General features: G+C 40.7%; 1 protein-coding gene across 1 annotated transcript in view; it reads left to right on the plus strand.

The window, feature by feature from the left end:
• The window catches only part of TENM2 (teneurin transmembrane protein 2), a gene marked incomplete at its 5' end in the record, with an annotated part of 1,189,887 nt that overhangs the window by 287,243 nt on the left and 875,397 nt on the right, over positions 1 to 27,247 (plus strand). The window contains one exon of the mRNA XM_081092171.1: positions 3,017 to 3,316. Within this exon, the coding sequence (XP_080948297.1) occupies positions 3,091 to 3,316 (226 nt within the window). The remainder of the gene's footprint in view (positions 1 to 3,016; positions 3,317 to 27,247) is intronic.

Consider the following 27,247-nt stretch of genomic DNA (forward strand, 5'->3'; position numbering starts at 1 on the left):
GGCAGCTTTTGTCCTCTTTGTCTATTGATGTTTCTCGGTTGCCATTGTCTTTAGCTACAAATCTGGGATATACTGGTACAAGGCAAAAAAGAAATCCCAGGAACTCACCACAGTATTGTTCCTTAGGTCCTGAGGGCCCTATGTATCTGCCTCTTCTTTCCACTTTTGAGATGACTCTTATGTTTGTTTTAATCATTTATTCTTCAGCAATGCCCAGGGTTTTTAGCTGAACGTATTGGGAGGAATAAGTAAACGTAAGTTTATTCCATCTTTCTGGGAGCGGAACTTTTTAAACAGCCTAATTTTTAATGATAAGCTATAGATCCACATCCAGATTTTAATATAATATTTCCTGGCCCATCTTTTTTTAAACATTGAAAAAAATTAAACAATAGGCAGGCTAAATGCAAAATGTCTATAGGCTAGCAGCCTGTACATTCTACTCAGTTTCCTAGAAATTTAGCTTTTAGTGACTAAGATTTGTCATGTTTATCTCATTATATAAAAAAAAATTGCTGTAATTTGTCTGGATGTGACATTGCTGACAAACTTAACTATCAAGGGCATAGCCAAGAAAGAGGAATTTAGCAGGAAAAGATCACTGAGCAACCAAATTAGACATCAAAATGTCCAAACAGAAAAGTTCTTGTACTTTATAACTAGGTAATAAGCCTTCAGGCTTTTTAAATAAGCCTGTAAATCAGAGCATGATTTCAAAAAATAAAATAAAATCACATACCCACACGTAATAGAGAGTCAGCCCGCTTTCCTAAGCAGGATGCAAATTAGAGGAGATGGGACTTCCTGAGTCAGGAACACTGAAAAAATTAAGGAATAAAAACTTACAGTGAACAGGAGAAAGGAATATTATAAAACCCACTCAACACACTCAATTTCCCCCAAAACTAGGTGTGGCTCTTGGTGTTGGTGCAGTTGTATAACCTTCCATAGGTGCTGAACACCCTCCTTTTCTGGCTTGTAGTTCAAGTATCAAGTTTTATAATTAGAACTTTGAGATTCAGGAATTTATATTATCATCTCCATCCTCTAATGCAAGTCTGTGAACTACTTAGCTAAGAGAAAAAAACAAAATGTTAATCTTTCAGAGAAGGGAAAAAAAACACCTTCTTCCCATAGGTCCCTACAGGGGTGTGTTAGACAGCCTATTGGGAGCTTTACCGTAGGATCTGTTTCAATTTTTACTAAAACGCTATGAGGTGAATACTATTATTTTTCATTTTCACTGACTGGGAAACTGAGTTTGAAAGGCCAGGAATGATTTCTTTTACAAGGACCTCGGCTGGTCAGCGGCCATGGTAACATTGGCATCCAGTCCAGGCTTCAATGGCCCGGCTCTTAACCAGCCTGTATTACGGATTCTAAAATGTTGACATCACTTGTTGGAAATCACAGGAGATGATTTTAACATTCAGAGATTACATTAGTGTTAAGACATTTGAATTAATTCTGCTCAGAAAAGAATTCCATGCCCACAGTTACTATGTGTGTCTTCAAAGCAGGTCCTGGGATCTTGACTGGGACTCTTCAAGCTGCTTCTCAATGTCCTGAGTCAGGGAAACTATTAGCTTTTTTTATATAAGGGGCTGTGGCAGCCGCATGGGTGTGCTTGGTGTTATTTGCATCACCAAACAGACTTGTCCATGATAACAGGAATTATGTGATAAAATGTACAAGTGGTATAAATGAATTGAGTTCCCCGGGATGCAGAAGGCCCTCTTGGTGTAAAAATACAGGGAGGGACTAGGTGCCTGCTATCTTAGGAGAGATGCTGTCCGCATTGTGTGTATACAGGCTGGTCCGTTGGTATACAAAGACATCCCACTACAGGGTGTTGAATAAGCACAGAAGAGCAGAGAGGCTCAGAACCACAGATCTGCTCCCCAAGTAGTTCTTGACACATCGAGGAATCAGAGGGCCACAGTAGCCTAGAGAAAAATCAGTACCCTGGCTGCACTGTCCATTTTAATTCAAATCCTTATTTGTCCATTCTGTCCAGTCCCTGGCCCTGTAGTCCATACTATTTTCATGGCCCATGAAATCAATAAGAACCTGCGGTTTGGAACGTGGCAGCATCTCAGCGTTCCTGTTGTATTTGCTAAGCAGAAGGCTAGTGTTTGCCGAGTGATGTTGGGCATACACACCCAGGGTGTCAAGTGGCAGACTGCGGGGCTGGCTCCCTGGTTGCCAGTTTATATGTTAGAGAGCCTCCTTTCCATCACTTTCCTGTTTTATCCAGTGCTCCTCCCCTCGTTTCTTTCCTGCAGTGGATATCCCTGCAATGAACACGATGGGTGGTGGGTTCAGGTTGGGGATGAAGTTGTTGGGCCAGTTAGAACTTTTGTCAGCAAGCTCTCCAGTGGGTAGATAACCAGGAAGAAGAATTGACCAGGTGTGTCCAACACAAAGATTTGCAAAGGAGAAAAAACTGACTAGGACTACGCTGAAGGCTTATTAAAGGAATTGGAGGAAGATTATTTGCATGTCAAGAATGCCTTACACGATCATTCTCCAGTCCCAGCCAGGCAAGCTTAGGTCAGTCAAGTTGATTTGGTATCATTGCAAAGCATCGAGAGCGGATATTTATGCCTCATATACTTTTTTTAAATTTTTGTTTTCCCCAACTCTTCTATAGCAAAAAAGAATATAATTAAAGAATGATAAAATCCGTCTTGCTTTCAACTGTTTCATAGTAAGATCTTGCATGAGAATGACAGACATATCATATCATCGGTGCACATAGAGAAAATCAAAAGATGACTTATTTTTGCTATTACCCCCCCCCAATCTATTAAATTAAACAGCAAGAAAATTAATTTACTGTATCGAGTTCTTCTATTTAGGCCGATGGTTTAAGTATACATTAAGCATTTGCAGGAGATTATGCGGCACTGACCAAATTTGCCTTTTAATGTTATCTGAGTCAGAACGTCAGTTAGAACGGAAGGCAGCATTTTCTTCTAATCACAGTGTTGTTTGTTTCCTTTGGTGTGCTTAGGTGGCCACGTGACCCGTGCCAACACTCAGGCCTGACTTTCCTGAAATCATCAGCGCTCTGCCTGATCTCCAATCATGGATGTGAAGGACCGGCGACACCGCTCTCTGACCCGCGGGCGGTGTGGCAAGGAGTGCCGCTACACCAGCTCCTCGCTGGACAGCGAGGACTGCCGCGTGCCCACGCAGAAGTCCTACAGCTCCAGCGAGACCCTGAAGGCCTATGACCATGACAGCAGGATGCACTACGGGAACCGAGTCACAGACCTCGTACACCGGGAGTCGGATGAGTTCCCAAGACAAGGTATGTGGAGCGGCGCCCGCTGACTCACTGTCCTTTGTTCCTGACTTGCCGTGTTGTGTGTCATTGATGGCTAAGGCCCGTGACAACTGGGGCAGAGCCTGGCACCGTTGAGCGGTCCCTTAGAGCTTAGGCAAGAGCGGTCCTTTACATCCACTGTATCAAGTGCCTGTGGGTTTCACAGAATTGCTTCTGTGGTCCTGGATACTAAATTCTTTGACAATTTGGTGGTTGCTTTTGGGCACATGCCAAGGTAGGGTTTGACTGATGTAACCTAACAGCAGACCCTCAGCTCCATATAGGTATATTTCTCTTGAATTCTAGTATTTTGATTTCTTGGGGGAAGAAAACATTTGTCTCCCAAGTACTAACAGTTGACATTCTCTTCATGTTCGATATCCGAAAGGAATTGGTTATCACCCCTCAGGGTTGCTGTCAGTGTATGGAAGTGTGGGCGTAAGCAGTATAGCCAAGTTGATTCACCAGCCCGAAGTCTTGTGTGTTGCCTTCCAGCCTTGCTGTGTGTGCAGTTTGCATCCACGGCTTAGCAAAGCTACAAGTGAATGCACAGAAATGCAGTGGATGCACTGGGAAGGGTCCACCTGCCAGTGCCAGGGGTCGAGGCCCTGCCTGCCTGGTTATTACATTACTGAGTCTTTATTTCTTGTTATAGTACATGGTTGCAACTAATTTCCTTCCTCCGGCTACCTTAGCTTGTTTCCCAGTCCTTTTCGGCTGCTGTAACAAAATGCCACAGACGGTGGCTTACAAACAACAGAAATGCATTTGGCATGAAGGGACAGACAGATTTGGTGTCTGAGGAGGGCTCTCTTTCTGGATCAGGAACAGCTGTCTTTTCCTGTGTCCTCACATAGCTGAGGGGGATCAGGCAGCTCTCTGGGGCCTCTTTTATGAGGGCACTGATACCCATGCATGAACACTCACCCTCATGACCTAATCACCTCCCAAGGGCCCTGCTTCAAAATACCAAAGGGATTAGGTTTTAATATAAGAATTTGGAGGGAGGGTCATAAGCATTCCGTCTACAGCAGCTTGAATTCCATTTCTAGTTGCTTAACTTCCTTAAATTACTTTACTTATCTTTCTTTTCTTTATTTCTTAGAAGACTATATATATATACATATATATACATATATATATATATATATATATATATATATATATATATATATTACATATATAAAATCTATAACACAGCAGCTTTTCTAAAAAACATATTTCCATATGCTCCCGGTTCATCCTAGCTCCAGCTTTAATAAACTATTCCCCCAAATCAGCCAAGAAACAGTTAAAATTGTGTTTCCATTGCACTTATAGACCCTTGCAAGATACAATTTTCATTTAATCTTCACTCTTATTTTCCGAGTTATCTTCATGTAAATGAAACACATTTCAAACGGGGGGGGGGGGGCGGGTTGTTGCTTGAAAATTGCTCTGTGTCAAATGCCTTTGATCTCCGAGCGACTTCAACAAGTGTTTTACTTCAAGTTCTCACCAGAATGCCAAAGTGCGTGTAGTGGCAAGTGGAAAAAGAAAAGAAGAGGCACAGCGTCATTCTTGAAGGGAGTGTTTAAATGTCCAGTATGAAAAGTCGTGACACCTTCCTGTTATTTCCAAGAGCATCAACAATACAAGATGCAGATATTTGGGAAGGTGGTGCACGTTCACCTTGGTTGAAAGCCTTTCGTCTTCTGCTGTATTTCTGGTCTCATTTGTCGTGTTGCGCATACATTTTGTGTCTCGTAGTTCTGTGCTGAAAAGTGTGCTCTCCTTCCTAAGCCTCATTAAGGGTGCCTCCTGGCTTCTGCATCCTTGTGCGCTGATCTCTAGGCCCAGATCATTGTTGAATTGTGGACGGGCCTGTCACCTTCCCCCTTAATAATATGGAGGCACAATGAAGCCACATGCTGGGGTTTTATTTTCCAATATACCTTTATTCCTCCTGTTTAACCTTGCTCCATTGATAACAGTGGAAGTTGCTTGGCCCTATCAGACTCATCGCTTTGCAATTAACAATTCACACATGCCATGGTGTGTTGTTATTGAGCCCATCTTTGTTTGTGTAATGTGTTTGCAGGAATTAAAAACTGTGCTGGCCAAAAGTAAAAATGAAAAGGCATTGGAAAGTATTTGCATATGCAAGTGCCATTCCTTCTGAAGACATCTATGAATTTATGCATGAAAATGTAGTCAGGGTCTGAGTGGATCTACTTTGATGGGTTCTGAAATTGAACTCTGCAGGAAGTAAATAAGCACATATTTAAGGAGAGGGGGGAACAGGAGGTACAATCTGGCGAGCAACGCATTCGACATGAAACTTAGCCTCTGCAGAGAGGGTTAAAATAAATTTTACACTCAGTAATAACAATCATTTTTTTCAAATGTCATGCATTTCCCATTTTATTTCCCTATTCATGAAATCAAAGAGCAGGATCGTCTCGGTACTTATTAGCCTAGAGGTACATTAGCGAGGATCATAGCGCGATCATCTCCTGTGGTATTCTTATCTAAAACCCAAGACACTGATTATAAAACAAACACGCTTCTCACATCCACGCAAGTTTGGCAAACACAGTTGGATGACTCTCCAGATGCTCTGAGTGGAAAGGAATTGCCAGCCAGTGAAGTGATGCAGGGCTGGGGTCAGACCTTGTCCAGTTTCCCCAGCTGGCCAGCTGCAAGGTATCAAATGTGAGAGGCTGCGGGGCCCAGCAGGAGAGAGGGGCCAGGTCTTCCCCTGAGAAGCTTACAGAGGCTCCTGTCAAAACGACACCTTCTTGCTTGCTTTCAACACCGAATCCTCTTCTGCCTTCTTCTTCTGGGGGCCTCTTAAGCAGAGAAAGACGATGCAAATTACCTGTCTGACCTCTATCATGTTGGATCCTCCTGGTGTGAGGGGAGGAAATGGCTGACCTTACGTCTGTGGCCATTGGAGTAATGAGTAATTAGTTAATGACTAATCCTGCAATAAATAGCATCCTAGTGGTCGGAGTGTTAATGCCCCTGACAAAAGTGCCCAGTGGTCTGATTTGTGATCAGACCCAGGCCCAATCCACCCTGTGAAGGAGGTGCCACTTTGAATAGTAGAGGTCGGCCGAGTTCCCAGGCAAGTTGTATAAGCTTGTTCTTTGGGACTCTGAAGTGCAGGTATAGAGCGGTATGATATACAAGTCACGTTGCCATGTCTTAAGAGCCTGAATTTGGACTTGACCTTGACTTTTGTATATGTGTGTGCCTGTAACTCTACCAGGCATTCTGTGCCTTGCTAGGATTAGTATACAGTATGCGGCTATGGTGAAAAACAGTGACAATAACAGTAACAGTAACAGAATAATGTCTAATACCAGTATGCACTTCCTACATGTCAGGTGCTGGGCTAAGCATTTTGCTTGAATTAACTCAGTTAAGGTTCACAATGATCGTGTGAGATGGGCAATATTATTACTTCCTTTTTTTTTTTTTTTTTTTTTTTTTACAGATTAGGAAACTGAGACGTGGAGAGATTCATTAAATCATCCAAGGTCACTAACTTAGGAATAGTTAGAGACAGGCTTCCAATCAGAGTTAGATTTAATGTGTTTGATCACCTCCCCGATGCATAAATAGAGAACCAAAAGACAAGTCATTAAAGCCTCAGAAGCTAGGAAGAGTCTATGAAGTTCAGTTCATAAACTTTCTAGGGGTCCACCCCTTTAAACTTCCTTAATAATAAAGCACCTCTAGTCACTAATATTGACTGAACAGATCATGAGGAGTATACCAGCATCCCACAGATCCGTAGTCCTGTTCTCACCCATTTTCTCCATTTCCATCACCACCCCAGACTCCCTGAAAGTGTTTCTAGCTGCAGTCCCTCCCAACGGACCACTATAAAAGGAAAAGTTTCCTACTGTCCAAATACTCTCCCCTCCCCTACTGTCATCACCTTTTTGCACAACCTTTCAACCTGGAACACTAACCAAGAAAGGCGTGGCTATCTAAATGTTATTGCTCAGGTCAGCAGAACCGGCTGTGTCTGAGCAAGCCAAGACCCCGTGGCCCAGAGAGGTCAGCCAGGCTTCTCATTCCTCAGACAGCCCAGCCCTTTGTCCCACTTAGCAGTGCAAGTCTCTGGAGAGGGGGCTGAGATCGAATTCTCTCTCTGCACCTCAGGCAGGCTGTTTGGGTCAAGGCAGAAGAAAGAATTGGGGGAAGTTTGGATTTTTAAGCCAATGCTTGCACCAGTTCTCTCAATCAGTTCTAGCACTGAAATAACTTTCAGCAGCCCTTCGATGCACAAATACATAAACACATACACACATACACATATTAAGCTTGGTGTGATTTGGGTATTTCATAAACCATTCCTCACTCCTGTGATCTTTAAAACAATTCGAGCATAATTTTTTTGCTCTGTGTAATTTGCCAAAGCATAAATTTAACCCATGTTAATGAGCTTAAAACCCAGGAACAACTCGTAAGCAACAGTGTTACCTGTATTGATTCAATTAATCTATATATAATTGTTGACACACTTTGAAAAGCCTGTGAGCATTTCTGTGTACACCATTGTTGTAAAATTGTTATTTTTTAAGGCACCCAGAGCAACAGTTAGAAAGGTTTTATTTTGAAAAATGCCAATCTCTTAATTTAATTTACTTTCAAAGAACAACTTTTAGATTTTAGTGAAGTTCAAGAGTTTGGTCAATACTTGGAAGGCTGAAAAGTACCTTGAGGAGATTGCTTTCAAATTATTCTCCTGCCCCTAGGCAGGAGTTCTGTTCAAAACTCAACTGAGAATACATGTGCCTCTTAGTCTTCAGTTGTGTTGTTTGTTTTTAAAAAACTTTAGAGAAAAAAAAGACTCTACAGTCTTTCAGTGTAATAAGGCTTGTTGTCTTCTGGCTGGCTAACTTAAATCTATGTTGCTTCATATGAGAGGCATATGGGAGAATAGTTAGAAGCAGACCAAGAGTTAAATTGTGTCAGCATCCTAGTACTCATGTGTTCTACCAGGGTGGACCTTATAAGGTCCGCAATATCATTTGTTCTGGCCCTGCTAAGGCATTAGGGGTGAGTGCATTAAATGTTTGACCAAATATAGCACGCTAATTTTTAAGCTGATAATTTTTATGTTATAAATATTCAAATGGCCTTTGGCAGAAAAAAGATTCCCCACCCCTGTTAGGTTCTCCTTTTCTCTTTCTGTAAAAGTTCCCACCAATGTAATTATTGGGATAATTTCTAACAATTATGTGTTTGTCACTCTATGGACATTGTCTTTCTCTTAATAAGTGATGACTAAAGGCTAGTGGTCATTATTATAATTAGTGTCATTTCAATCCTATTGCCAGCAAAAGTGGTGGTCATTTATTCTCCTGCTCTCATAATATTGCGTGCAACAGAAATTTCTTCTCTTGCATTTGTTTCCCATGACTTGAAAAATTCTGACATCTTCAAACCCTGAATTTCTCCTGAAGTTGTTGATAGAGTGTGTTTGACTCCCTGTGCACCATACCTTTTGCTCCCAAAGATGAATGTAACTCACACCTTATTTCCCTATTTTTAGAAAGGAATGAAAGATACCATCTAACAGCTGTCAACTCGTGCCAACACACTGTAATAGAGTTGCTAGTCAGACAGTTTTACAAGTTAAAAAAAAAAAAGTTTGAGAAAATGCTCTAACATAGTGCTATTGGATACAAACAATTTTTTTAAAAGATGTGCATTTTGTGGCAGATAATTAAATGTAAATCTTAGGAATGGGTTTAATTAAGAGAAGACCATCCATATAATCTCTGGATGGAAATTAATTCATTCTTATCACTTCATATGTAATAATTTGAGGTCTGTGTCACTTAGTCAATTTTATCTGGATTTTCTTTGTTTATATTCACTGCCCTTCTAGGATTACATCTACATATTTCAGTCATTGTGGCCATTTGGTAACAGTCTTTATGTTTGCCCAATCATTATCCTTCGTGTACAGTCAACTCTGCATTCAACATTGACTCTAACTTTCAATCATTTTCCTGCTCTTCTCTGGTAGTAACTTACCAGTTCCACCCTTAATCCTCTACTTGTTCTTCTCCATGGCATTTTCTTGAGAATGATATTGTCCTTACAAGTACAGCATTCACTGTTTCTACTTGCCAAAATTGTTTCAGTTACAAGTGAAAGTAAGACAATAATATCCCAAATGAGACTAGCTATTTCAAAAATAGGACTGTAGAATAGCAACACTTTTCATCTCATATTTTTCATTCCCTTTACTTGGCTTTACCCTTCAAAAAGGTTTATTTGAAGATTTCTTTTGACAACCCCACTCTCATATTCTCTTCCCTTGGTTGCATCATTGGTAAGAGATGTTTTTGTTTTATTTGTTTGTTTGTTTGTTTGTTTTCCCACACTTGAGCAGAACATTTCCAAGAAAGATTCAGGTAGGGCTGGCATGGACATATGACAGTGTCCCTATCACTCTGATGTTAGTTGGCTATGTCTTGCACTTAGACTTACCCTGTGCCTGGAGATAGCTTTGAGTGAACAACTCCTAAATCCAATGGAATAGATTCCACATGGGAAAGAAAGGGAAGTAGGTAAGGGATACTGATTGATTTAATAACAGATGCTCACATTCCCAGTGATGCTGAAATCTAAGATAAGTATGGTACTTCCAAGCTCCATTTCTACTTTCCTCACTGCTGTTGGAGTATTTCTTCTTAGATGACCAAGTGGCAAACAATATTTTTTCCTCAAAATATATTTCCATTTATTATTTTCCAGCTTTGGGAAATAGTATCACAACTCCTGCTTTTTAGGTAGAGTCTGCCAAAAATCACTCTTTTTTTCTTGATTCTTTATATTGCAGGTCACCAGATCACAACCATTATTCCTTCTTAATTTATCACATTTCTGATGTTCACATTTCATGAGAAGTTGCCAACTTTTCTTCACCATTTAAATTGCTTCCCTTTCTCAGACTTCCTCCATATATTTTTCATAGAATGAATAGTCTTAGGTTTTTAAAGCACTTCCCTGTACTTGTCTATTTACTGAAATTAATTAAAAAATATTGTGGGGGGGTACTTGTGGGAAAACTGTATTATGAGACTTAGCAATGAATAAGGCCTGGTTTCTAGCCTTAAAAAGCTTGGAAATTCTGAAGAGGACAGGTATGATAGACATGTAACTAGGTACAGTTTGAGAAACACCAAGGAAGGGAAAACATTGGATAGTTTTGGAGAGATAGCCAACTTAGATTCACAGTAAGGATGTCAGAAATTGTGACATCCTTTTATGCACTTGAAGAATGAGGAGAAGTTGGGAGATCAAGCAGGAAAGAAAGAGTGTTCAAGCCAAACATAGTATACAGGGATAGCAAAGTAGGTTTATAGTTGTGAGTACGTGAAACACGGAGCTTATTTTTGTATTATTATTTAACTAGAGGCCCATTGCATGAAGAGATTCGTGCAATAGGCCTTCCCTTCCCCTTGCTGCTGGCACCGGTTTTCCTCCAGCACCCGGGACCCAGGCCTTCACTCCAGCCCAGAGCCTTCAGTCTTCGCTCTGCCGCTTCATGCCTATGTATGCGAATTACATACAAAATCGCATCTTTGATGGCAGTTAATTTGCATACTCTCCTGATTGGCTTGTGAGCGTAGCAGAGGGATGGTCAATTTACATGTTTGTCTATTATTGCGTAAGATTATTGCATTATTTTCCTTATGAACAACTGAAACCTACTTTTGCCCACACCTGTATGCAAAAGGTCCAGAGGTGACACTGCTTCCAAGGATCTAAAAGAAGTTCAGGTTAGCTGAATGTGGAATGGGGACAGATGAGCTAGAGTGGTAGAGGGAAGAACTGGATCATAAAGGCATTTCAGGGAGATCATGCTGGCTTTGCTTTATGGAATACGTTACAGGGAGATAAGATGGTCAGTGAGATGAGTTAGGAGTTGTATTTCACCTAGGCAAAGGAGTCTTAAAACCTGAACTGGGATAGTGGAGATGGTTCGGGAAGTATTGACTTTTTAGAACACTGAAAAAGGGGAGGTAGATATATTATTCTGGGACTTTTGTGCATCAACCACTTTCTTTTCCTACAAAAAGATTATTGCCTTTCTGATGCTGAATTTCCTTAAAGAGCCAGGAGAGGTCAATGCTTGCAAACAACTCTTAAATGAGAATGCATAGATTATTAGGTCAAGTCCTCCTGGAATGGTGACATAAGCCTGAATATAAAAATGTGTTGTTACAAGAATTTGCATTTTTTTCTCAACTTTTTAGGTTCCCACCTATGCAAAGAGTAGCACCAGCAACAGAACACCTCATATTGGTCCAAAGCAAGGAAAATACTGTGTTGCATACACCACTTCTCAATGTGACTACATACCTTGTTAATTTTCCACCAGTCGCTAAATCAGGGACACAGCAGATGTGAGGTGTGTGTGTGTGTGTGTGTGTGTGTGTGTGTGTGTGAACAAGTGAGTGTGTATTGTGTCCTTGCCAATTGATATGTTGACTAGCAAAGCTGAGGATGTGTAGAAAGCAGAATCAGTACTTCCAGGCATCTGATGGGACAAGCAAAGTGGGGTAGGGGAGAGGAGTCAAGGGTATTGCTTACAAAGGTTTGTGGTTACGAAAACTGACTGTTATCAATGTTAGTGATAATCACCAGGGTTTGAAATGGAGGATGAGCCAGTTTGTGACAATGGACCTTTTGAATTTGAGGTGCTTTTATGCCATGTATGTATAAGGTAGCTAACAAACAGCTGAATGTACAGTTCTGAAATTCTGGAGAGAGGGATGAACAGAGTAGAGATTTAGGAATTGACAGCTAATAATTTCATTGGAATTAGTGTGATCATCCAAGAAAAAATGTACAAGGAAAAGAAATAGGGGGCTCACATGAGAACACAGGTAATCAATGAACAGGAAAAGGAAGAAGACATTTCAGTGGGAGTAAATAGAAAAGAAACCTTACTTTCCTTACATGGTCTACTCAGTCAGTCCAGACTTGAATTAGCATTCAAAACATTAGTTTTATTTACCAATCTACTACTCAGAGTTGGTTTCCTTTTTATCCCAAATAATGGTTACAAAGTTAATGCACACAGATGATTCTTGGCTCCTAAATATGTTTTATAGTTGGCCTACAGATGGCTTTAGAAAATTTGAATAGAGTGCGTGTAGCCAGTCTATTCATATTTCAGTTGCCTTAGACTTCATGTCTGCCTTTTGTTTAAGTCCTCCTGTTCAGTCATTTATTGTATATGTTAGGCCCCTGAAGGCTATTGCAATTGCAAAAATATCACAGACCTTCCTATGTTCAATCCTCCTTTGTAAAATGCTTATCTACCTATTCCAAATCCATTTATCCCACAAACTTAACCTCTTTGGTGACATCTCTGCCCTCCAAATTCCAGTGGCCCTTAATGTGTTGCTATTGTTATTATCCTCTTTGTGAGTGACTCAGCATAACAGCACATGGTTCCATGACTCCTGTGAATCAGGAGATAAGCAAAGCACTCTGGAGTTTTTGTGCTCTGACTCACAGATGAAAATGTAAGAGAATGTCTTCTTATTATGGGCTTGTATCCAGTTTTAATGAGAAGAATTTAAAGAACTGCTCAGACCAGCATTCCACTTAGAACATGTGGGTTGTGTGTCTAGCATGATAGGATCAAATCCCACCCTGTGAAATGCCTACTTATTTTACAAGACTCAGACACTCACACATTCGATTGCACTATCATTTGCTTTTTCTGAGTATTATTGACCCAATAATGCTATCAGCTTTTCTGGGTTTGTGATTCATATTGTCACTGTGACTCCGTAGGTACCTACTATCTGTTGTCATATGGGTGCCATGTGATAGGTGACAGGACACAATTCTAACTGGAAGTTATTGTCTGTTTGTTTTCTAAAGTATACTGTCAGATGAAAAACATGCCAATATCTGTCTTACCATGGCTTAGGGTCTGGGTCCAGGAGGAACGCTGCCCCGCCCACTGATAAATCATCACACTGATATTATCAAAAGAGACATTACATTTTCAGTGTCATGTTTTAGGTTTATAATTTAATTTTCAGCTCTGGAAATCCCAGAAGCCTCCCTAGGGACTTAAGCAGAGGAAGGGGCTGATGGGTACCCAAAATGAATTCATGTTCATTTCTTGAGCACCTTAATGGGCACACATATCTCAGCAGCCCTCTCTCTCTCCACTGCAGCCAAACTCCATTGCACCAAGAAGTTGCCCTCTATTCCTCCTGCACTGACTGCTTTCCTTTCCACTCAACCTCAAGTCAGATCTGCTTTAGTAATAGATCTCTCCTGGGCTCGATCAGAACAAATACTGAGCGTGCGCAAAGGTGTCAAAATAAGTGCAACATGGACTTATTTATAATGTCCCACAGCCTTTTATACTATTTGGAATCTTTTACTAATATGTTACTTTGAGCATTATGTTTAATGTGTCTTCTCCAAGACAGAAAGGTCTTTTTGGAAATGAGAAAACAAACAAAGAAGTCGGTTGGGCTTCCTTGTATTCTCAGCTAAACCTGTCCCTCTCCCTCCTTTTCCAGGTCTTTGGCCAGAGCTAGGAAATGTGAAGCTTCTCTTTGTTCACCTTGATTTATGAAGAGTAGGTATCGCACAGTTGCTATCCCAGTGGGATGCATTTTATTTTAAAAATAGTTTGAAGCACTTCTTTTTAAATTCCCTCACGTCCACTGCCACCTTGGCCGCATGATACATGCTTCCCGGTCCGTCCTTGTACAGTTAAGGTTCACGCCGTGCTTGGGGAATGAAAGGACTGAATTTATTTGTAGCAGTTTGAACCAGAATGTTGAATTTATTCAGAGAGTAATTACGGTGGATTAAATGTACCGCTCTGGGTCTATTTGCTGTAGCTGGGGCATTGATAGAAGAGAGGACTATTACTTTAATGTTCTCACAATAAAAAGAATCTAGTCAACTGCAGGACAAATAGCCACAGCCCAAACCAATTCTGCTGAACATGAGTGCAAATTCAGGCAATCCCCATTGACTTCACAAAGACCTCTGTCTGCCTGGCAGCCTTGGGTTCAAGTTCTCCGTAGGTCCTAGTGACAATGCAGTTAATGTGCAACGCTGACCCCCATTTGTGTGTGTTGCAAAATCCCTGCCTGGAGATGACCCACGTAGCACTCTCTGCTTCACCAACTCAGAGACTGAATAGCAGGGAGACTCCAGCAAGGTGCTGAGCTGTCCTAGCTGAGCAGGGAGGGGACAGTGAGTGTGGCCACATGCCACATCTGTCTCTGGACCAGTGGCAACCCATTCGCTTCTCTGTGGAGCTTTGAAAAGTCCCCATGCCCAAGCCTTGCCTGAGACTGACTACATAAGAATCCTTGGGAAGTCAGACCCAGGCATTAGTATTTCTAAAACTGTATTTTTATACAAATAAAACATATTGAAGGATTGAGTTTAACAGGACACACTCTATAGAATATAACCATTTCTTTGGTAACTATTAGCATTTTAAGTTTACAGAGTCTTAGGCTTAGTAACTCAGAATCTCACTTTTCACTCAGAAACCCATAATTCTAGTTTAACAGAGCTTTCTAATTCTTAGAGGAGCTTGCTTAATAAATGCCATGTCGCCAGGAGCTCATTATGCAGTGTTTCTGGGCCAATAATGAGCCACTGTTTCCCTGGGTGTTAGGTATTAGGACCTTGGTTGCCAGGGTCCACCTTTTGTTGTTCTGAGTCAGAAGGAGCAAGACGACTGATTCCTTTAGCGCTCCTGTCTCTAAGTGAGGGTTTAATTTGAGTAGCTGACTTGGAATATAGCATATTGTCAATTAATTATATCAATGGATCCAACATCTTCAACATTAAAGCAATAATGAGTTTAAACCTACCATTGGAAGAAACACAACCAAGTTTGGTTATGTTGAAAGATGAAGTCAGTAAGGAAAGGTAATGTTTTTAGTGGAGGGGGTCCTACCTGCTTTTCTTTGTGAATATTTATTAAGCATAGCAATGATTCAAGTAAGGGTGCAAAGCCCAGCCTCAGAGGGGAAGGAAGGTGAGATAAAGGAATGAAGCTGGCTGGGTGTGTGTCCTGGTGGAAACTGTCTTGATTTGGGTCCTTGTATGTCCAGGCAGTGCCTCTAAGCTCTGGCAATTTGGTGCCATTGGGGAATTCAGATCTAGTGTTGTTAAATCTCCCAACTTCTCAAGAAACTTGAAAAAATCTGACTTTTTTTCTCCCCTAAAATTCTCAGATTTTAAATGTTGCTATAATGACCACTGTAGAGCAATTTACATAGGCTCTGCACAAGATCCTGGCCCCATTTCATGCCCGAAAATTTGCTGAAGACGAGGTGCCGAATGCCCTTGGGATGAGAACAATCAAGTGTAGGCAGTCCCAGAGTCAGCAGCTGTGGGGGTCTTGTGACCAGTGGATAGGAAGTCGATAATAAATGCCCTTCCCCTGCATCCTGAGAAGCACAGCTCCAGGCTCCTTGGAAGAGTCCAGCACCATCCTCACTAGTCACCCACAGCGGTGTTCAACTCCAGAGAGTGGGTCCAAACCGTTTGTGCTTTATCTCAAACCAGGTCCTATCTGCTGGATTCCACTCCCTCGCCTCTATGCACAGGGAATATTGACTTCTTCTTCCTCAGTCTTCCTTAGTAGACAGTGATCCCTTAGCTTTTTAAAGGGCATTTAATTTAGGTGTATCACAGCCCCTTTTTCTTAGGAGGGAAGAATCCATTTTACTGTTGTTTTTAAAGACCAGAAAATCCTCTGTCATCCACAGACATACCATCCGTGGTTGTATGGAACATCATAGCTCTCTGTTCACAGGTAGCCTTCATAGATGTGGGAATGCCAGCTAAGCCAAGTGTTGAGGAAACCTAAGAAAATGAATAAATGGGTAGGAGCTCATCTTGAAAACCTGCCATTTACATTATTCTGAGGACTTCCTTTTCTGGAGCTTTCTGTCACCATCATTGGTTTCTCCAACTCTGCATCACTCTAGTATCCCCCTTCTCTTGTTTAACCCAGAGAGAAAAGAGTATAATACTAATGTTAATAGCTTAAATTTGCTGAACAATGGCCATGAGCTTCAGTATGCCCATGAGGTTCACACATGAAAATCATCACTATGTCTAAAGACAACCAAAGTTTAGAAGACAGGCAACTTGTATGTAAGAAGTGGAAAGAGAATCAAAACTACATAATCTGACTTCAGTGGCTGCTGTGGTTGGTGTGAGGAAATGTTTGTTGATTGACTATGTAACAATCCTACTTCCCTCAACATTTGCTGGAGGGAAGAAATCCAATTCCAGTGTCGAGCTGATCTAGACAGGCAGACTGCTGGAGAGCAGAGTATCATTACAGCTGTTCAGAAATGCAGAGTGCTCAGATCTGCGCAGCCAGATGGAAATCATAGTTCAAGCTTAGTGTTGTCAGACAGCAGAGGCTGTGGGCAAAGTGGAAGGCATGGGTGAGTGATTTTTGACTGTTTATCTCTAATGTGTGTGGCCAGTGTCACTCCCATCTCTGATGGCAGTGATTTATTCTATTATACTGTCAGGATTAAAACACCTTAGCAGGGAAAATAAAGGGAGGGATACAAATGCTGTGTCATTGATGTGACAGATGCTATTTCTCTGGAAACTGTAGACGGTGAGTATATGGAAACTCTCTCAAAAGTGCCATGGCCGTTGAATGTCAGACCAGTCAGACCTTAGGGACCTGTCTATTTCAAACCATTCATTTGACAGATAAAGAAACTTAAACTCGGAGAGCTTCTGTGGTAGTCAAGGTCACACAGCTCCTAAGATTAGAGCTAGAACCCCAGTTCCTACTTCCCAGTTCAGTATTCATCCAGCTACATCCCCTGCTGGACAAGTTCATTGTCCCTTCCCCTAAGTTCAGAGTTGAGTTTTACATTAAATAAAGAATCTGCCTATATTTTAACAAGAGCAATGAAAAGTAGGAGCTGGAAATTATTCCTTTTGCCCTTCAGCACCCATGCAAGTATGTGTTTTAATCCCAGAACTGTGGCGCTGGGCTCTCCTCACTGTTATATTTTTTTTGCTAGCTCCTTTACCTTGTCTGAAACAAAAGAGAACCTTCTCACTCCTCACCTCCTCACCCTTGTTAAGCGATGGGCTGGGCCATTCTCTGCCTGCTCCTTGCTGTGTCCTCACCCATCCTTACTTCAGCTTCTTCATCTCCTATCTCTCTCCTGCCATTCCTTGTGGAATAGAGAGGGTGGATCAGAGCAAGCGGGAGTTCCAGCCTGCAGAGAATCCCAAGCTCCCATCTCTTCGCCAGCTGCCTCCTCCCTCACTTCTTCTGCACAGGTTTTTCAGCAACTGAGATATTCTGAACTGCTTGAAATCAGTGAGACAACACGGAATTTGAAGTAGGAAGACGTGGCTCCAACCCTAAGCCAGGTCACAGTGAGCCATGTGATGTTGGCAAGCCTTAGGCAAGTCTCTTTGGGGTTAACCGTGCTCCTCTGCACAACTGGTGTCCTAGAACCTCTTCCTAAATGTAATTGTGGGAATGAAGTTCATTGATGATGAAATAAGCAGTGTTTCATTACCCCAAAATTGTCACTGTGGCCTATGTGCCCAGTGACCAGTTACTGTAAACTCCACGACTCGGTGTGAAAATCCCCATTTTCATGTGTCAACACAGACCTCCTAGGGTTGACCTGTCCCAGCCAAGGAGACTGAGCCCAGAGGCTCCCCAAGCCATGAGAACATTCAGGTGTCGATGAGTGCTTTATTTTCCTCTAGTTGCCCACCAAAGCCCTTCCATGTCCACCAGACACAGGGCCGATGCCTTCCCAACTCTGAGTTCCACACCCACTTGGCGGTGAAATATCATTTCTGTGGCACAAATCTCACAAAGTCCCTCATGTAAATGTGCCAACGGGCTCTGCATTAGATGGTGTTCACTCTCCAATAGATAAGTCTACTGTGGGGTAGCCTTAACGTTGAGACAACAGTGTACATGCTCCATGTCTCCAGGCTTGAAAATGGACGCATATGTGCACAAGTCTCACCTGAAAGCAAGCGAGACCATGGTGGAGGTGAGGGTGGGGCAGGGAGCTGGGTGTGTTGCTGCTCAATCAGAGCCAAGACTCATCTAAGACCTCTCGAGCCACTTAATAGATTTAGCTTTAGAATCGCCTAGAGTTCTACATGATCTAGTTTTGTAGAGGCTTCAAATTTTATCTGTTTGGGGGGGGGGTGGTTTTAAATTAAAAAATAGAAAAATCAGTATTCTAGGAGGACATTCCTGTTTCCTCTAGTAAGTCTCCTACTTTATGTGCCACTGCTGAGGCAGGTGAGCCTGCTATGGATATAGCGCCACAAAGAAACTAAGGAAGATCAAAGACCCCTGTCCCTGCCTCTCTGATCCCAGTGGGTTGGTACCAGAATAGAAGCAACCCATCCCCCAACCAAAGCTCGAAGCAGGATGGATCCCTCCACAAAGCGAAGGTCTGTAAACAGCTTGAAACCCTCATCCGCTGTTTGCTTTATCCTCCCCACCATTCAAACCTTAGGGTTGCAGAAAGGATTCAGATTCTCAAATCCAGGCTAGTGACTTTTAACCGCAGGAGATCAACACTTACTCGTGGCTGGCTTTGTCTCTAGTTTTGTTGCAGAGCTGGGGATAGACATGAAAAAGGTACAGACCTGGCTCTCGGGAAACACACGAATGCAGAGGAGGGAGAAAGAGCCTGAGAGTGCTAATGCCATACACAGACTACCTGGCAGACAGAAGCACAGTGTATTGTGGGAGCAGAAGGGAAAGCTTCCCAGAGACCCTTGTAGGTAAAGACTCTGTGTTGGGCATCGGGGTTGCGTTTGCTGAAGGTTTCCTAAGATCCATTTAGGTTTGCTCCAGTGTGAACGAGGTTACTCAAGTAGACAGAGAAAATAGCATCCTGATATTTAAATATATGATCACCCTTTCTTCATAAGTGCTTAGCTGGAAGTGTCTCGGGATGAATGCTGAAGCGCGTATCTGTGAATGTACACCATATTGGAAACAGATTTACTGTCCCAAAGTGTAATGCTTACTCAGCCATCTGATGAGATTCGAGCTCTGAACAGTTTGAGAGGGATGCATGGAGCTGTTTTATTACAAGATGCTGTTATGAGTTATAGCAGCTTTCCTTATGCTAGATGGCTGTCGCCAAACAAGTTACATGAATATAAGCAGTTTTATTTGCAATTTTTTGCTTACATTTTCTTAGCATATTCCTATTATGGCTTCTCACAGCCCTACGTGTGCTCCTCTGGCACCCCCAGGATATCACTCTATTCAGAGCCAAAAGGAGCCTTTAAAAATATTGGTACAAAGTCCTCCTTAGAGAATGCAGTGTTTCTGTTTATGGCAGCTATCACCTGCACTTGTTTGAAAAAAAAAGGGGGGTGGTAGTGGGGGGAGCCTTTTCACTCTTGTATATATGTGTTTATTTCATAGAGAACTTAGCAAACACCTTAATTAGCCTCTCATTTTACTCAGAGGCAGTGACCCCTAAGTTGGAGGTTTTGTGTGTTTTAGGGAAAAAAAATAAATAGTTGCTTTGAGTTTCATTTGCTAGGACTGAACCTGAAAGAACTAAAATGAGAAAAGAATTAATTTTCCATGAGAGATGTACACCAGGTGTGGTTCTTACATACAAATTCTCGGCTGGAAAATCAGTGTTGTTGATTCCCCTTGAAGGTGTGCGAATGGAGCAGAGAAATTGATGACGTTAATAAAAATGATAATAGCAGTAAATTAGTTTATACTAAATGCAAATAATGGTTAAGCTGGGACCCAAATGAACCTTGGACAGCTAAGGACTTCATTCAAACCCCACTTATTTTATTAAGTAGTTAATTGTGTTATTAATCGTTAGAATAAATATTTAGCGTAGCTCAGTACTCAGAGTCTATCTTTGTTTCACTATTTATTTGGGGAAAATTAGTGGTTGGCTTGGCCCAGAGTTTGGGGGTTCCTGAGCGTCTGACGTGACTGCGTAACCAGGCTTCCCCAGCCAGAAGGCTAGGACACAGGCTCCCTGCGGTTGTGGATAATTTAAAAGATCAGTTTTCAAGTGTTTTTGAAATTACTTGAGTTGAATTTTTTTTTCTGGTTATAGAAGCAATTTATATCCATTGTAAATTATTTGAAAACAACAAATACATAAAGAGGAAAATTAAAACCACCTATTATTTTAGCTCCCAACAGCAATTGCTATTACCATTTTGGTATATTTATCTACAGCCTTTCAGCTGTTTGTGTATACGTGTAACGCATTTTCAGAACTGGAATTATATGATGCCATACCCTGCTCCTTTTCCTTATTATGTCAGTATTTTCCTCTTCTTAAAAAATATTCTCCTGAGATAAGATTTCTTTGACAGCTTTGTGACATTGTCATATGGATAGACCCACAGTATCCCTTTCATGTAATCTGTTTTTCCACTAGAATGTTAGTTTTCTACGTTTTTGGTTATAATACTCCAGTGAGCAAAATTCTACATAAATCTTTGTACATATCACTGATTTCCTCAGAATACATTTGTGAGTACTTTAAATTCGACTACTGTAGAGGGGACAACGGGAACGACTGGCTACCGAGGCTTTCATGTGGGTCTACATGTTTAGGACACTCATGTGAACTGAAAATGCCATTCAAAGCAAAATTATAACTTCACTTATGAATCATATTCCAGCATCAAATTTTCTCATTGCATTTTATTTTTCACATCTTTTATTTTATCATTGTATTGTAATAATAGTTTCAAATCCATTTTAAAGTGTGTGAATGTAGGGATTCTTCGGCATATTTCTCTAGAGCCCCATTAAATACCCCTCCAACCCTGGGCTTTTGGCAATGGCCGTTTAATTGTTAAAGCGTATGGAAGTTTGAATTGGAGCATGAATCTAGTTTTAATTTCTCACTTGATAGTAGACATATATAGTTTTTTTATATATGTACATAAAATACACATATTAAATATGTATATTAGATAAACCAAATTGAGCATATTACTTATATTAAAATGCATGAAAATATGTATTTATATCCATACATAAAAAACACATTTTAAAAGTAAGTTACACTATTTAAATAATTTGTGCAAAGAGTGAAGTGATTTGCATGGGGTTTGGTTCTGATGTGTTTTAATCAGTTGACCAATACCACAATTAACAATAAATACCATAAGCCCTATGGAAAGCTGGTCTCTATCTGCCCTACCTGTAACGTATTACTTGGAGTTTATCTTGTATCATGGGCTGAAGCACACAGAAAAGATGGAGTCGCGAGACAAAGGCACGGCTTGCTGGATTTTTCTGTCTCATTTTGTGTGTATCTGTGGGAAGCTTTCCACCTATACAACAAATCCTCCCCAGAGAGGGCAGTGTCAGGATATGAGAAAGGAGCAAAAAAATGAAATGATGTCGGATTCCCATGGGAAAAATAGGTCTTATGTGAAAATTAATCTCAGTGTGGTACAACATTTGTTACATAAACCTGGAGAAAAGAAGAAAAAGGAAAACGCTTGTGAGAGGACGCTTTTTCCCTCCGAAGCCCTCTCTCGTGACCCTCTCTCAGTTTTGTGTGACACCGCGAGGCGATGGGGCATCCAGTGCAAGGGTCTCAGGGCTTCAGCAGCTGAGGAGCCAGCATGCGGTGCCTGGCAGGACCCTGGTAAGAGATGGGCACTGTCTCGTGAAGCCTCAACCCTTTCACAAGGATCTGGCACTAATTTGCTTAATTGCCTTGGAAAGGCGTGTACTCTTTTTTTTTTTCCCCTTTTAATGTGATTTTTAAAAATTGATTTGAGAGAGAGAGAGAGACAGAGACAGAGACAGAGACAGAGACATAGATGAGAGAGAACCATGAATCAGCTGACTCCTACACACCCCTACCAAGGATTGAGCCTGCAACCCAGGCATGTGCCCTGATTGGGAATCGAACCTGCAACCATTCGGTGCATGAAATGATGCTCAACTAACTGACCCACACCAGCCAAGGCAAGGCACACATTTAGGCCCAAATTTTCTTCCCTAAAATGAGGCCAAAGAAGGCATGAATGATCAATAAGACCCCTGTATCCCTGCTTCTATGTAGACTCAACCTAGCTCTCCAGCTGTCTTTCTAGGTCTTTGAATATATCTAATTTTGTATTATTAATATCACGGTATGTGAAATCCGATGTGTGAGAACTGCCCTTAAGTTTAAATGTACAAATAGAGTGGATGCCATTTGAAGTTAAAGAACTTCTGGATTGGCTCAAAGAAGTGTCCATTCTACTCCACATATTTCCTTCCCTGAGTGTCATTTTCATGCTCACCAGCACCCTCTACCAGATTATGTCATCGCCCCTCCTTGATCCAAGGGGGTGATGTTTATAAATATTGTGTGACTGACATAGCCTTGCAGTGTTGCTTTACAGTGACAAATGGTGTTGCAAAGAGATTGAGCGTTCTGATAAAATCCATGTGGATATTAATTGTACCTATGCAGACACAAAAATCTCTTTCTTTAGATTTCAATTTCTTGCACTTCTGAGAAATTGAATGTTTGTTCTCCTAATATGCTTATCAGTAAATTCTTGATTTTGTTTGGGAAAAAAAATCCAGGGCAAGTGCTTACATTATCACCATCATCTGCTTGCAGCCTGGATTTCATTAAGTAGATTGTTAATAAAATGAGGGATGATCTATCACAACTGCAATGCTGTGTCTCCCAAAGTTAATGAAGAGTTATAATTTTCTAGATGGCAAATTAAAAGGCTGTTAAAATGGTTGGTAAGACTGTCAACGGATTTAGCAACATTCCAATTAAAATAGGACATTAAACGGAATTAAAATCTTGAATTTGGAGAAATGAGAAAATATGTTTAATATGTGATTTAATATACTGAGGAGTCCTGGAATCTTCACATAAAATGAGATAGATATCATCTTAGAGATGACATGACACATTTAACAAAAATTGGGACATCACCATCTAACGCAGTTTCACAGAATTGGTTAATAAATTGCTTGCCTCAAACATGAAAATTATATTTTTAATTGTAGAAATAATATTAGAACAATATTCATAATATTTAATATAGAAATTTTATTCCTATTATATGTGTAATATTAATATGAATAAATAATATATACATTTATATATCACCCATTTCTAACAAAACATTTTTCTTTTTCCATTTTCAGTTTAGCTCTCATCCACCTGGATACATTTTACGTAAAATAGTTATGCTTTTGCATGCTTTTTGTTCAGTTATACTTATATATTATCACTGGTTTCCTTTTAAATCACTGAATGCCACATATCGGATTGATACACTATATTTTACTTAACCACTCCCTGGATGTTAAGTAATTAGGTCGCTTTCATTTTTCTTTACTATAATAAATAAGATTCAATAAACAATTTTATATGCATTTAGATTAAGTTTCTAGAAGAAAGATCACGGGTGAAAGGCAGTGGATGCTTCTGTGGCTCTTGAAACATCAAACTTCTATCACATGACCTTTATCATTTATACTGACACCAGTAATTTAACTATGGTTTTAATTCAACTACAAATGATAGTATTAGACTGCATCATTATTTTACAATTTCTGCAAAATTAATAGGTAAAATGGTACCATATGGTTAACTTATTTTTCACTAATCTGCCCCAAGAATTTAAATAACAACCACTTTTCTCTCTTAATTTGACTTTCTGCATCTTATTCTTTGACAAGTGGTAATATATAAGGTGGCCCATATATGATGCCATAATTTTTCTTTAGCAGGCTTTTGAGATATTCGTAGAACTTAGTACAAACAAAGATACCCATGGAATAAATAAGTTTTTGTTGCCAAGAATAATATTTGGTAGTGCAAGACAGATAGTGCTTAGAGAAGTGTTATGAAGTCAGTAACAGGCATAGTGAGGATAATTTTTTTCAAGTGGTACTCAACTTTAAAATTGATCCTTTGGCCCTGGCCAGTGTGGCTCAGTGGGTTAGAGAGGTCATCCGGTGCACTAAAAGGTAAGGGTTGAGGATTTGATTTCTGGTCAAACCACATACCCAAATTCAATCCCTGGTCAGGGCACATAGGAGAAGCAACGGATCCATGTCTCTCTCTCTCTCTCTCTCTCTCTCTCTCTCTCTCTCTCTCTCTCTCTCTCAAATCAATACAAAAACATGTGCTTGGGTGAGGATAAAAAAATGACCCTTTCTATTAATATTTCATAAGTTATAAAATTCCCTATTTCCAAGTAGGAGAAAGGAGAATCAGACAGAGGGCTTTAACAAAGTGCATAGCTAAAGTGCACAGACCATCTCTCAGTACATCCCTGTCTACTCTCTGTAACATCTAAAAGCTTGACACACTCCACCTGCCACTCACTCCATATTCCCCTTTATTTGGCTTCATGCTTCAAAATCTGACACTTGCTTATTTACTTAAAGAATGTATACTTTATAAGGACACAGTTTGGGGTTTTTTGTTTGTTTTTCAGGTTCTCTTTTGCGCACAACTGTGTCCTTCAGGCCTGATAGTACAATACCTGGTGCGTAATGGTTGCTTCATATATGTTTGTTGAGTAAAGGAATTAATGAATGAATTGTAGAAAATCACAGGACTTGTATGCATGCATATAAGCATAACCAATGGACATAAGACACTGGGGGGTAGGGGAGGCCAGGGGATTGTCAAGGGCGGGGGGGGGGGGGCGAAAAAAGGACACATATGTAATACCCTTTGTAATACTTTAAGCAATAAAATAAAAATAAATAAATAATAAATAAATAAAAAGAAAATCACAGATGGAAAGATTGTCCAAACTGGTTGCTATGCCAAACCTTTTACAAATACATGCCCATTTTAGTATAGAGTGGTATACAAAGAGATACAGTAGTGGAACCAAGAAACCATGCAGCAACTAACAACTGAAGGCAAACACTGAAATGGGAGATAAGATTGCATTCGGAACAAAACCTTTCCTGTAGACACATTCTAAGTGTTTCTTCATTTATTACTGTGGAGGGATTGGAGGTCGATTCCAGAAGCTCACTGTTGTACTATTTTCAGTTAGGTCGAGATAGTTATACATATTCACATATACATGTGTGTATATCTGTGAATATACACACCCACACACGGATGTTTCTATGAGTGTATTGATTAAGGTAACTTTAGTAAACTTAAAGTTATCTTAATCGGGGATATCCCATTCAGTAGAGTCAGTTAATCTCAATGAATATTTTCCTATCTCTTAAAATGTCTTTTTAAGAATTTCTTGAGATGCTGCAAGGGAGTATTGCCTGTAACAAGTACATTTCGATTGATAATTGCAGTTCAAGTCCAGGTGCTCACACTGTGTAGGCCAGAGGTCAAGCATCCTGTGGAGAATTATGCTTTATTATGCTAATGATCATGTTCTAAGCGTGCTGGGGGAAAAGAGTGCAGTCTGGTGACTACACAGCCTTCCTCTGCACCCCCACCACCAACGTATCCTGTGTCTCAGTCTTCTTGTCTTCTACTGGTCACTTCTTTGCCTATTTTTTCATCACATTGATAACGTACAGTATCATGAAAGCTTGACTTTCATCTAATTATAGTCCCTCTAACCTAGTAGACTTCTCTAACTTAAAATGGCCATCGTCATTAAAGACAGAAAACCTGCTTATTCTCCACAGTCAGTAATGCAGCCAGGAAGGATTCTTTCAGTGGGCTCCTGACTACTCTTATTCAAAGAATTGCCCTGGGTATCTTGCCTTAGAAACCAACTGATTTTTATTTTTGCATTTTTTTAACAAAACTTTCTTTTCCTCTCATCTTAAGTCAAATAATCACCATGTCTCTATGGTGATTATACAACTGAGCTCTTCTTTTATCCTCTGCTAAAACTGAGAAGAATGCTAGAAGGGCCCGATAAAAAACAATTCATCAACCCTACGGTTCATCACAGTGAATTCAACTCTTTCACCATCTCCCTTCTACCAGGAATTGGATCTCTGTGTCCTTCCTTTTGGGTGTTTTACTCAATGCAAATGTTTCTTGTCTCCAATTATATGGCTGCTGTCAAAGGGAATCTCTTGAGCACTGCCTGTCGTTGCGATTATTGCCAGTATTACTGAATTAAGGAAATCAAGACACATTCATTTCATCCTCTTGGAGCAAGCAGAAACCACAGGTAAAATTGCGATGCCCAGTAAGGCCATTTCAGTGTTGGTTTCCTGATCTTTTCCTAAAGTGCATTTGCTTGTGCTTTTCCTTCTTGCCTGCTGAGATTCTTGTGTGGGTGTGAGGGTCCCAGGGCTCAGGCTGATAAGTTGCAAAGGGAAAGGGTGGGGAGGGAAGGCCACACAGCTTGAATAAATAAACACACAAATAGCTGGTGCTCTAGCATGCCCTACTGCCAAGTCTCCATCACTACACAGGGAAGTCCTCATATATTAACTTCAGCATCAGAATTCTGAAGGCAGGCAAGCAAAAGTAGCAGCTGTGGGAGCTCCCCAAAGTGAAGCCGGGCATGGCATGACATTCTGAATTCTGCGATTGCACACTCACAGTTCAGTAGGGTGCGGCGACACAGAATGCAGATGGCATGTTCCTTTGGATTGTCAGTGCAATGCTACAGTATATAAATGGCTTCGGTTCACTCCTGTTGGCTCTGTGGCTGCCTTTTAACACCCATGTGTCAGTAAAACCATGTTACAGTGACAATCATGTGTTAATAATGGGCTCAGCCGAAAGTACCTAGGGGTATTTTGAAATTAACCATTTCAGAAGTTAGGAGTCTTTAAAAGAGGTTTTATGTTTAAGAGAAATGAAAAATGCTGTACTACATATATTAGGCACTTACAATAACTTGGGTTCACTTATAGTATGTTAAGGAATGGAAGAA

This window comes from Myotis nattereri (genome assembly GCF_964212035.1).
Source record: "Myotis nattereri genome assembly, chromosome: 5".
In the NCBI taxonomy this organism is placed as follows: domain Eukaryota; kingdom Metazoa; phylum Chordata; class Mammalia; order Chiroptera; family Vespertilionidae; genus Myotis; species Myotis nattereri.